This window comes from Takifugu flavidus, chromosome 11 (assembly GCF_003711565.1).
Source record: "Takifugu flavidus isolate HTHZ2018 chromosome 11, ASM371156v2, whole genome shotgun sequence".
Lineage (NCBI taxonomy): Eukaryota > Metazoa > Chordata > Actinopteri > Tetraodontiformes > Tetraodontidae > Takifugu > Takifugu flavidus.
Genome location: NC_079530.1, coordinates 7021855 through 7034193, shown reverse-complemented (window position 1 = coordinate 7034193; position 12339 = coordinate 7021855). Strand labels below are relative to the sequence as shown.

At 44.7% G+C, this 12339-nt stretch overlaps 1 protein-coding gene and 1 long non-coding RNA gene across 3 annotated transcripts; one reads left to right on the top strand and one right to left on the bottom strand.

The window, feature by feature from the left end:
- On the bottom strand, nucleotides 1–4195 carry LOC130533759 (protein FAM161A-like). The gene is made up of 5 exons (XM_057047444.1): nucleotides 3882–4195; nucleotides 1855–1982; nucleotides 1446–1702; nucleotides 1167–1331; nucleotides 1–1094 (listed from the first exon to the last, which is right to left on the bottom strand). Exons 2-5 carry the CDS (start codon nucleotides 1951–1953, stop codon nucleotides 365–367), a joined length of 1251 nt encoding a protein of 416 aa, XP_056903424.1. The 5' UTR covers nucleotides 1954–1982; nucleotides 3882–4195; the 3' UTR covers nucleotides 1–364.
- A 655-nt stretch (nucleotides 4196–4850) lies between these two features.
- LOC130533764 (uncharacterized) lies at nucleotides 4851–10835 on the top strand. Of its 2 annotated transcripts, XR_008952664.1 has the most exons (5): nucleotides 4851–5167; nucleotides 9738–9877; nucleotides 10059–10096; nucleotides 10302–10397; nucleotides 10472–10835. It is a non-coding gene; the product is annotated as an uncharacterized LOC130533764 (long non-coding RNA). The 2 variants fall into 2 exon arrangements; XR_008952663.1 differs by having other exon boundaries at nucleotides 4852–5167; nucleotides 10302–10835.
- Nucleotides 10836–12339: the final 1504 nt, after the last annotated feature.

Sequence of the window (12339 nt, the reverse complement as noted above, 5' to 3'; positions counted from 1 at the left end):
AAAAATGGAAACCTCACATCAGAATGATTTATTATAGAAAATGCCACAACTCTGAAATTGAACAGAACAAAAACCTTCTTTAGTTAATTCATACAAGACTGTCAACCACATGGAGAAAATTCTAGACCATGGCTAGGCAGTCCAGTCCTATGAGTGTCACAGCCAGGCCGGGTTTTCTATTTTACCAGATAGACACTTTCAACCAGGATCCCTCTTTCCTTGGTGAAAGCAGTTGACAGAAAGCCTGGCCTGACACTCACAGGACCGGGTTGTCTACCCCTGTTGTGCAGACTCTTTGCTAAATAAATGCATTGTTTAGCCTTATAAAATATTTTTTAATTTCACGCTGATGGAGTCACATTTGTTACACGGCTGAGTGTTGCAGCTGCCGCTCGCTCTCCTTCACCAGCTCGATGGACACCTCCAGCTGCTTCTTCACACACTTCTGAGGCCTGCACGGTTCTGGGGAGCTGACCTGCTCTGGGTCAGAGTTGGGATCACTGTGGCCCTCCGTGACCCCCCTCTCCAGCATGCAGACGTTTAAGATCTTGGGGTGGCGACTCGTGGATTTGGATCTCTGTTTGGCTGCGTACAACGAGCGAGGGACGGGCCTTGCTTTGAAGACTTGTCGTTCCTCTTTGGGCCCCAGCCTCCCCAGCTCTTCTTCAATCTTGGCCTCCTTCTTCCTCCTCTCCCTCTCTAGGAAAGTGAAGGGCTGAGCGGTAGGAGAACCCTGGTTTCTTCTGCTGGTGTTGCTGACACTTCTGGCCTGGCTGAATCTCTGACTGATCACTTCATACAGGGGCAGATGGATGTGCGCCGGCGCTGGGGACGCACGGAACTTTTTCTGGCATTCCTGGAGCTCCTCCAGCTCCCGTCTGAGCAGCGTGTTCTCCAGCTCGATCTCAGAGCGCGTCCTCACCTTGTGCCTCTTCCTCTCCTCCTCTCTCAGCATCATCTGGAAGGGTTTGGGGACAGTGACCTTTGAGTTTGGCCTGACACTGACAATAGTCTGAGGGGACGCCGTTCTTGTTTTGTTCTGAGAGGTTCTCCGGGGCAGGAACATCATATCTTCAGGACTCGGAGTGTAGTCTCTGGGATGGATTGGACAATCAAACATTGGGAATTTGACTGAAGCAATTTTACTGAAGCATTGCCGCACCAACCTCCCATATGTTCGTTCCTGATCGGTCCTCCTCGCAACGTCCATCTCCAGCTCCCCCACGCTCTCTGCGCTGTGGAGCTCGGAATAGTCCGAACTGCTCGACGTCTCGTGGAAATCCAGCTCCTCCTGAGAATTGATCCGCTGTAGTTTCCTGGCAGGACCAAAACTGCAGAGATGTCAGCTTTAATAAAACGATGCTGACTCACAGTATAAAGCGCAAATAAAGAGAATATGAAGAGAAGATCAAGTCTGATTTGCGTGTTTGTTGAAGAGAGCCAACCTGATAGTCAGCCCGTCCTCTCTGTCGTCCTCTCTGTCATCTCCTCTGCCGTACCCTTCATCTCTGACCCTCTCCTGGCTGATGTACATCTTCTCCAGGTCGGCCATGTTCCTCAGGTGAGTTCTCTTTAGCTCCTCCAGCCTGGCATAGTACTCCTGGTTGGAGAAGTAAACTTGCTGCTCCCTCCTCAGGCCATAGATTTCCAGGGAGAGTGAGCTGCGGTAACCCTTGGCTCCTCTTCTCTCCTCTAGATCCTCCTGAAATGTGGGTGTATTAAAGTTTTCCAAACTCAAAATGAACATATGCATATGTACAATTGTTTTGTCGTGCCTTATTCGCTTTGATTGTTAGTTCTTACTACAGTTTGCCTGCATAACATTGAAGACTCCCTATTCTGATTTCAGCTCACCTCACTGGTGGAATCTTCGTTCTGATAAAAACTCTCCTCTCCATCTCCTTCATACAGAGTCATCAGTTCCTTGTTTTTCACGGAGGATGGTCGGTACATTGCTGCTGAAGAAGAAGCAGACGAGTCCTCTGTGAGCAGAGCAAAATAACTAAATCAGAGCAAGACACCGGGAAAAGATTAGCACACATTCAGACACACACACACTGACTTTATCCTCTTATGATCAGCATGCTCCATATGGTCCTGCCACTTTTCACTTGACACAAAACAGGAGCCTGCCTGGATGACTCCAAATCTGATTTACAGATTAACTTTGATGTCGCGTGCAAAGATAAACACACAAGAAACCTGAGGTTCTGAGGTGAGTTGCGGGTGATGTACAACGCAATATGAATAAATGTAGGGAAAACTCGGGTGCGTGGCAACAAGGGAGAAGTTGGCGGCAGTAAAAAATAATAATAATAATAACAGTGACATCACCTGGGTAAAATGTGTAACTGCACTCTATGGGCATCACAGAGCACTCACAATAGGATCAAAAAAGTTCGTTTCTTTAGTTTTATGATGTTTATGATTTCATATGGAAAGTTTATCCACAATGTACATGCAAGACCTACTTGGTACACTCACTGGTTGCCTATGGGGCCGTGTCAGCATGTTTATTTGTGCTTTTCTGCTGGGTGTGGCGTCTACAAAGTAATAATACCGTTCGTCTCCATCGGGCTTAACTAAATTTACGGATTTTACCTCCCATCTGCCAGACTTTGTTTGAACTTTTGCTTTTTAATAATGACATCAGGTGGCGCGAAACCTTGTCCCAGTTCAGCTGTGGGACGTCTGGGATTTGACAGATGAGATTGGAGCACGTGTCCCAAAGCCAACTGTGTTAATCAGTTTACTTCTCATCAGTGTCATTAAAAGTGATCAGATTTTTACAGCCCTGTTCCCCATCTGTTACCTGTCTCCATCCATCTCATCTAATCAAGGTAGGAAAGAGAGCTCTCAAGATTTAATCTGAAGAAATTAAAGAAAAAGCAGTTCTGCATTTCACTGGTTTTGTCAGAATTAAATATAGTCTAAAGATGTACCAGATATTTCTAATTAAGTGGTCGCAATTAAGTGGAATAAGTTGGATGTGCAGCGTTTTTTACAGGAGGCACAAAAATTGCAGAATCTCACGATTATAACCACTTAGTAAAAGGATTAGTCTGTCACACTCCTTTTGCAGACCAAGTGCATCTCGGGAGGCCTTAAGCGCTCCCTCGTGATTTACACACGCGCGTGTGCAAACACGCACGGAACCGTCCAGCGCACGAAAAAAAACTATCCGTTGCCGTTCCTGCAATGCATAATTATACCACTTAGTGGCGCTGCTGTGTCGTTGAAGTTCCAAATTCCTGTCAAAGTTAAAAAGATTGATATTGGGGTTGTTGTTGTTGTTGATGATGATGATGATGATGATGATGATGATGATGATGATGATGATGATGATGATGATGATGATCCACTGGGGATCCTCTATGGAGGTTAGCTTAAATGCTAATGGCCACATTAGTTTCACTGCCATGTCTAACCATCAATAAAAGTCTTTAGACGTGCGCGCGTGTGTGTGTGTGTGTGGGGGGGGGGGGGTCACTTATTACAGAGGTATTCGCTGCCGTGTCCAGTTTTTCCAGTTGATTCTGTGTCTTGGCGTGGGATGAATGGTGGCAGTGTTCAGCCAGAGCCAGGCGGAGTAAACAGTCATCACATCCGCAGCATCTACTCACCAGTGTGTAAATGAACATTTCTGCTCTTTTTTTCCAGATACAGTTAAGGTTGATTGAGCATTTCTGGTCATTTAGTCTGAAATAATAGTGTCTGAGGAAAGAAATATTAAGTTAAAGGTAGATTTAAGGTATTTGCATTTTACTTATCTATCTTTTGTGGTCTAAGCGTGAAACCGTTAGTGTTCCTTCCTCTTTCTTTTGTTTCATTTGGGATCTTTAAAAACCACTTAAGCAGGAAACTTTCTGAACAGCACGGACCTCTGATGAGCTCACTGGAATCGGACTCAGACACACGTGTTGCAGAGCTGGGCCTTCCAACCAACACTGACCAAGAGTTCCAGGAGCGGACGGCCCCTCCCAGCTTCACAGCAGATCCTCTGGAAGTGCTTGTTTTCCAGAGAGATCCCCCGCCCTCCCGACAACCAGCCTGGCTTTACAAGCCCCTGAAAACCACTCCTGTTGCGCAGCATCGGCTGTGAAAATGAGGCCAAGTGGAGCCTTGATATGGGCCAAAAAAAATTTGCTGCATCTCTTTAAAAAGGAGCGTTTAAAGATAACTCGGGTCACAATTTGTTCTACGCTGATAGGGAACCTCTGTAAGTTTTATTCATATAAAAAAAATGGATAAGAGAGCAGAAGTATCTGCTTCCTTCCGTGGATCAGCTCCCCATTTTCCTATTTAAGAGCCATTTATGACCACACAGAAAAGGAAACAGAGGAACAGCTAAACATCAGCAGATGCTTATTATTTCAAAGATTAAAGTTTATAGACGGTTGTTTGGGCAAGCTCTTTTTAAATGTCATAACCGGGTCATATTGGCTGAAAATAGACTCAGCTTTTAGAAATTGGTCTAATTTGTGTTGCACAATGACTGAGCTTCTGGAGTGTGCAACAGGATGTTACTCCCCTTCCTGCTGCTTTCAGCTTATTATTCATTGTTCTCTTAGCCCCACCTTCACCATTTTTACCCAGTTCTTTTAAGTTGCGGAAGGTGGAGGTTCTGCACGCACCAGCAGGGCTGTCGTGGACCTGGGTGGATGTGAATGGCTGAAATGAAACACACCCAAAGCATACAAGTGTGTATGCGGGCTCAAACGCCATGCTTGGACAGATACGATGCTTTTGAGGAAATAAAATGAAAGGTTGGGAAACAGAGCGAGGGAGAGAGAGGAAGAGGGAGGGGGGAGAGAGCTTTTCCTCTTCCTTTTATAGCCAACACCAATGCTTGTCTAAACAAGAGGGGAGCTAAAACCATCCCAGGCGGCGGTGCACTCTGTCCTAATGCTCTCTCCATTTCTCATCATAATGTTCTTGTGGATCGATTGTTTATAGATGTTGGAGCAACAGAGAGCAGATCTCCCCTCTCCTGACATTCAGCGAGGAAGCAGACACAGGTCGTAAATTCTCGCTGCGAATGAGACGGCCGAGGTACAGGTGGCACCTATCTGTCGGGGGCAGTATTTTGTGTACTTTAGCGGATCGCGCCTGAAATCCAGACTCACCTCAGGACAGAAAAACTCGTCAACAACAGACATTCTGGATGGTGATTAAAATCTTTGGTTACAGTAAGAGGTCTATCACCAGCAACCCCGAGGGAGAGCTCAGCACACGTGGTAGCCATTACAAGCACAGCCTGTCGGCCGCTAGTCTGTTAGCATGCTAATTGTTGGTGGAAGTCAACAAAAGAAAATACCTAAGAACTGGATGATGACACACTGAAGTAATTTATGAACCGACAACCGCTATCTCTTTAATCAGCTTTATTTCTGTTGTATCTTTCTGATCGACAACTGCAGAAAGTACCACAGCCAGGCCAGGAAGTAGGTCTTCAGAACTCAAACCGTTCTGTTAAAGTGTGAAGTGATACACCTATCTGGCCATCTGGTATTTTAAAGCCAACGACTACACAAAGGCTGGAGTGCTGTGAGCAGACCCTGGCAGGATACGCCCACAGAACGGTTGATAACAGAGAGAGGTTCAGAGGAAGTGGTCCATTAGAGGAGGAGGAGGCTTGGGTTGAAGTAGTTTGTGCTCAGATGTTTAAGAATATGTGTATGTGTGTGTGTGTGTGTGTGTGTGTGTGTGTGTGTGTGTGTGTGTGTGTGTGTGTGTGTGTGTGTGTGTGTGTGTGTGTGTCGGTGGATGTTTTCCGGTGTGCGTACAGTAATTGTTGCCTGCAGTCGTGACGCCTCTGTGGCCCAGAACAAAAGCACCTTGATGTGACGGCGGGGTTCCATCCTCCGTCTCCTCATCCGTCATCCTCCTCTCATCTCTTAATCTCTCCAACATCATCGAAGTGCTCTGTTCCCACTCTGATCAGACCTGCAGGCTCTGGCCTGGGCAGCGGCCGGCTGGACGTCTGCCCCGCCTGGACTGGCTGTTGGCATCTTGTGCTGGCTGACCACAGGCTAGAAGTGTGTTATTAGATTCTTTTGCTGCAGAAAGTGCTTTTTTTGTCTGCTGCATCTGTAAACACACTGTAAACCCCCAGTTAGAAGCCAACGGTCTATATTTTGGGTGTTTATTTGTGTGTGTGGGTGTTTATTTGCCTGCTCAGTATCAACACCATTCAGATTCTGACGCATGTGTTGCCTGTACGTGAAAGTTTACACGGGCTTATAAGCATACGCTAACATCTTTTTGTCGTATGGATGTTTCATCACCACGGAAACAATGTTTTGGTAGCCAGACTGCACAAATTTTTAACCTGGCCCACAAGACTGATTTACACTTATACATATGCTGCATTTCTGCTTCTGTGTTTTCTGTTTCTGATACTATTTTACAGCGCCACCTACAGGTCGCCAGTGCAAATTACAGTCTTTCGGCGACTTCGTGTGGATGTGAACATTTCTTCAAAACTTTTTCAAAAGCAAGTTTTGCTTTTGGGCCTGTTTACATGTCACAAAACTTTGGCACCATTTTGGCTGTCTGCCCGCATTTGAATGCCTGAAAACGGAGCGATAATGGGGCTCCAGAATGAAGCGTAGAAAAGCGCCGCCATTGTGGGCAAACCTAAAACGGGGCCATTTTCAGTGATTCCCCATTAAATCGCTAGTTTTTGAAAATGTTCAGTTGTGACGTTTCTACGCATGTCTGACTCATTACCGCCTCCTACCAACTGGTACTTGTACTACAGCCTGTGTGTGGTCTGCATGGAGATGGGCTTCGATATGGTGTCTGCATTGGAAACTGTTTTGCCACGAATTTTGAAAAGGTTGTCATGAAAATGGGGCCAAAACCAACCACAATGGAAGCAGGGGGAATTCCCACACCCCCACCCGCTGCGGTCACAAATCGCAAAGTGAAAATATTTCCCCTTACTTGCAGGCACAGAACTGTAGTTGGTTTTTAGCAGTGGAAATAAAAAAAGATGGCAGCGGCCGAGAAAATCGAGTTAGCTGAAAATGAATTTGCTCTTTCCTGCCCTGCAGCTTAATGCTGCTGTGCTCTCATGAAAAATAAAACATTGCTCAGACTAATCCAGCTTTCAAAGGAACTACAGCGGTAGAATTTCTCTGGTAACCGAAATGAAAGTAAGGTGGAACTCAGCCCGACACGTTTCTACATGCATTTCTTCAACCTAACCCTAAGAAATGAAAGTTTGTCAAGGCGGGAACTATATGATCTCATCAGTGTTCTAAAAGCACACAGGAAGTGAGCATTAAGTCACATATTACACTATTTTTGTCATTCACACTTTTAAACTGTTCACTGCTGTTTTGGGTTTTAGTTTTCCGTGACATCAAAGAGTTTGTTGAACCGTCCCTGAACACAGATGAGGTATAGCATAAGGGGAATTTCACACTGGTATTACTGGTATTTTGTCATTTCCAGTAAATCAGATGCTGTGCCACATGTGGTGTTATGCTTTGCTAATTCAATTTTTTTTAAAATCGAGAATGAGATAACCTGACATAATGACCGGAATAAACAGTGGCTTAACAGGTTTTCTAGAGTAAGACACAACAGATTTGTGCTTCTATATGAAGCACATCTTGTGGCTTTGAAAATGAAAGCAAACGCTTCATCACAGACGGTGCTGCAGGGCCTGAAACCATCACTATGACTGCACACAATATCCTTAATGGATAATAATTAGTGAGGCTGTGACCTCCCTGACCTCCAAACCACAGTTAATGGATTGCAGCCAGCGGAGGACGGGCGGCGTCGTGCCGTGGCAGCATATTAACACACAAGGATTTGATGACAGAATTAAAGCAGGTGAGGAAGGAACATCCCACGTTCCCACAGAATGAGAATTGCAGTTGAAAAGTCAGCTGTATCTTTAAAAGAAATCCCTCCTACCTCCCTTTTCTTCAGTTAAGACTCGCTGATGGACGGAGTTCCATCTCTCAACACTTCCTTATATAATAAACAATAAGCACTTTTCATGAATTTGTTCATACAATAGCATTGTTGTGGAGAGTTTTTGGCATTAATATTGTGGTTTTGTTTGACAAAAATGCTGAATAATATATATAATGCAAACCTAAAGAAGATTTTTAGCTGTTTTTCACTGTTTTTCCACCTCAAACTAGCAAAAGTGACATTTAACAGGGAGAAACTTTGAGAAGACCAAGGTTAGGACAGAACTTGTTTTCTGGTATTTAGCTAAAAACTTGTTTTGAAATAAAACAGGAAGTATCCTGCAGATCCCTTGAAAAGTGGAGCCATCTGAGGGTCTGTTCTACAACAACAACCTGCACATTAACTTTAATGTGCAGCTTCAGTTGTGAGCCGTTCAGGCTGAAACGGCTGTTTGTGTGCACGTTTATTTTGAGTGAATGGGTTTAGGTGGTTTGTACTGGTTTTTATCTTAACTCCAATGTGGTTGTAGACAACAGCGGGTTTAGCGGGACTACACCCTGAGCAAGTATCGGTGTTGAGTCTCATTCACAGTTCGCAAATAGTCACATCATCGCTATTTATCATTTCTTACTGCTGGCTTAAATCTTCCAAATTCATCATTTGATTTCATTTTAAAATTAAATATGATTGTGTTTTTTATTTTACAGTTATAACAAACTACCACATTTCTGGTTAGTGTTGCTAAGATGGTTATGGCTGACTCTGTGGCTCACCCCTTGTTGACTTTTAAGTCACAAAGACATTGAAGCTACCCTCGCTTTGACCTGGGCTCCAGATTTTTTGGGTTTCTTTGATTTTCCAGTGAGGACAACTAATGCTAGTCTGCTTAAAATGTTGAAAAACTGAAATCTGTCAAGATTTTTGAGGAAAATACGGTTGAAGTGGCACATAATTATTTACTCCACTGACAGGATGTGATCACCACAACTCTCAGACTGCTCTGTATGCTGGGGGAAATAAGCTAATGACTAACGAATCATCTGTGTACCTGCGTTAGCTGAGGGCGTATAATATCACTGAGAGGGGATGTGAGGTGGGAAGTGCCACGGGGTCTGAATGGTCGTGTTTACATGGTCAACAGATCAATCATTCTGACTTTGAAGTTTGATATTTATCATAGTCATCTGTCATTGTAAAGCACACATCCTCTAACCGGTCACACCCTTCCAATCCTGACATAATGCTAAAATCACCCCCAGGAAATCTAGATTTTCCTTTCCTTTGATCTGAAATGGATTTTCTTTGATCTGCCTCTGCAAAAGCTCTGTAAAAAGAATGAATTCAGGAAAACGTTTCTTCCCCTACGTCTCCGAAGTACATTTGAAGTACACATGTGATGGTGGGAGGCCCATCATGGGTAATTGTGCGGCATTCCAGAGAGCAGGAAGACCGCAGATGAAAACATCCATGTTGGTGTGGTAGGTGGCGTCTGAGACGCTTCATCCACGGGAAGGAATTCTAGTGGCAGGATGAGTTTCAATTCAGCCGGCAGTTTTGGGCTGTCCCCTTTTTTTAAGCTCATGAGTAAATGCTATTTTAACACATCCGCTGCTACATTTTCCAAGGTCCCGATGAGGAAACAGTCTTGTTCCCGTGTTTCTGTATTTGATCAGCAAAAACGGTGGCACAGAGCCACAGCATGGCGGTGATGAAGTGCAGCTGTCATCTGTCTGCTCAGTAACAGTTAACGTCCATTAGTCTTGATGAACGCCTGTTTGACAGCAGCTTTCTCTTCCTCCCAGCGCACAAGAGCAAACATGTAAATGTTTTACCTCCTCTGGGAGCTGATAGAAAAGCGCGGGGACATTTTCCTAGCCAAATCATGGATATTTAGGGCCTGACTTTAGCACACATGAGGGAGGAAACACAACAAAACACAAAGGTAACAGACGTTCTAGTGTATGTTCTCACCATAACGCCACCATTTCTCTGTTTGACTTATGTTTCAGCCGTTTCTTATAAGTGCAGCAGAAACCTGCAATATTCTGCAATGCAAATTGAAGACTAACTTTCATTTCTGCCTCTCCTATTCTGCTCCTCCCTTTACTTCTCAGCATTTTTAGCAAAGAGGATGTGGGCAGCAACAGTCACACAGACGGAGGTTCCTCACATGACCCTGTGTGTCACATGTCATATTTTAGTGTCCTAATTCTATCCAAACACAAATGATGTCAACTACTGGTTCTAAAATGCCGAGTCACTGCTGATAAAGATCCTTCCACATCAGCAGTTGCGAATGTCACTTGATTAACACGATGAACATGCATTTACTTCGCAAATTGACCATGTGTCATTTTTACGTTTAGTCCTGGAGGTGAAAATGGGACAAAGGTGAAAGGTCCTCATGGCCAAAGATGGTTCCTCATTCCTCATGCATGGGCATAGTCGAGTCATTTCTCAAGGTACGCTTGATGACAAAGAAGTGCACAGTCAGGCAAATTCAGGTGATTTTTCTTTTTCAAATCCTCTTCCACAGCAGCAAGATGTCATTTCAGCTGGTTTCTGTAAGGGAAGAAGGGCCGTATTGTGTGGGAGAAGGCAAAGGAGCGACACCCTCCATCCAAAGTCACAGGACACCAAGGACATCGCTGCCAGGATCTGGTCAAAGAGCGACAAAGCTGTCATTGTTGTGTCAAGAGGGCCCTCCAGCAAATGAATGACAAAGAATTCCAAAGAAGCACTTGAAATAATATGTTTTTATAATACCTGCACCGCTATATAGCTACAAATGCTCTTTGTTTGAACAACTGAAGAAGATTTCACTATTTATTTTCCGACTAGCAGCAAATTTGAGACTCATTTATCACACCAGTCTTCATTAAAAATCACCTCAGTATGTCTGACAGGTTTGCATTTAATCCTCTTAAACAGTAAATAGCAGATAGTATTGAACATGGGCAGCCGCTCCATTGTTTTGGGTTTCATCGCAAGCATTTCCTTCTGGCTCCGGCCCGTCAAGCAGGAATGAATTTTAACCAGTTTGTCACTTATTTGCATCCTAATCTTCTGTAGGGCTGGTTTGACGGGCCTCTCTTTCTCCGTTATGCAAGTTGTAATGTATTTACGGAAGCAAACTTTGGGTATCTTAGTTAATCCAGAAACAACAAACATTAGTCTGAATGTCCACGAGTCCTACAGCCTGTGTTTGACGTCTGTCAGCGCTGTAACGTGGCCAAGATTTGCAATCCTCGATGAAATACCGTGACAGCTGCTCGCTGCTGTACACAAAAGACTGGACAATGCAAGCGTGTTGATGTTTCAACCTGTTTGACAGCCTGGCCCAGATGAGATTTACACCTGAACCAAGTGAGGGGGTTTCAGAGCAGAGACCTTCCATTCAGATGCTAACTGGCGATGTGGAACTGTCCCGATTCCTGCTAAAATTAGTGGTTTTACGAGCTGAGCAACTGCTGCTGAAGGTTGGAGCTTCAGGAACACAGTGGGGCCGTTCTCCCCTTCTCTTCAAATCTCGCCGTCCTCTTTCCCCAAACACGTTTTGCACCAATACTGTTTCACACAGATCTAATTGCCAGTTTAGAGCAGTTATAGTGGGCATCCATGGCCGTGGGAACCACGTTAGCCTTGGCTCCGTATGAATGGGCGCATTATTTAGCGGCGACGTGAGCATATGTTTAATGTGCCCATTTGGTGCTGTAGTCCCACTTTGATCCAACCTGATACTCAAGAAGCTGGCTGGCAGAAACACCAGTGTGTGCTCTGCCGACACCCTCAGGTGATCACACACAGAGCAGACAAAGCTTCGCTCACCACCTGAGATGCTGGATTACCACGACACCTGAGTCCTGCCTGCCTGAGGGCTCCTCCACACGCGCGCATGCATGCACGCACGCACATGCTGATATACGGTCCCTGTACAGCCTCTCCAGTTAATGTCATTAGCTGGGATTAGCAACCTGTCGTCTGTTGTGATGACAGAGCGACTGTGAAGGGCTCTGATATCCATAATTAAAGCCAATTAATCCCACGCAGCAGGATGTGAATCGGGTGCATGACGGGCTTCTGTTGAGAAAAATGATGCAATTAGGAATTAGATGGAGGACAACTGTGTGTTCGTGCTGGCTGCAGCAATCACTCTCTATTGAGGAGCAAGTTGTTTGACATCAAATCCTTCACGTCCTTATTAGTCAGCAGAATATTGAATATCTATTCTCCTAAAAGGAAATACGCAACATTATGATTCGGAAATGTGCATCAACCCGCTTCTGAATAGCTGCAGAACTAATTGTAATTATCCTGAAATGGTTGACTCCAATAATAATTCTGGCCATTCAATGTCATCAGGCCTGACCAGAAGCACCATAACCCCTAAAATCCATAATTACA

Coding starts and splice junctions, on each gene's coding strand:
- LOC130533759 (XM_057047444.1), bottom strand. CDS start 1,953: ATGTACCGACCATCCTCCGTGAAAAACAAGGAACTGATGACTCTGTAT. Junction 1,703..1,854: donor ACGAAGATTCCACCAGTGAG/GTGAGCTGAAAT, acceptor CCCACATTTCAG/GAGGATCTAGAGGAGAGAAG. Junction 1,332..1,445: donor GAGGACGGGCTGACTATCAG/GTTGGCTCTCTT, acceptor ACATCTCTGCAG/TTTTGGTCCTGCCAGGAAAC.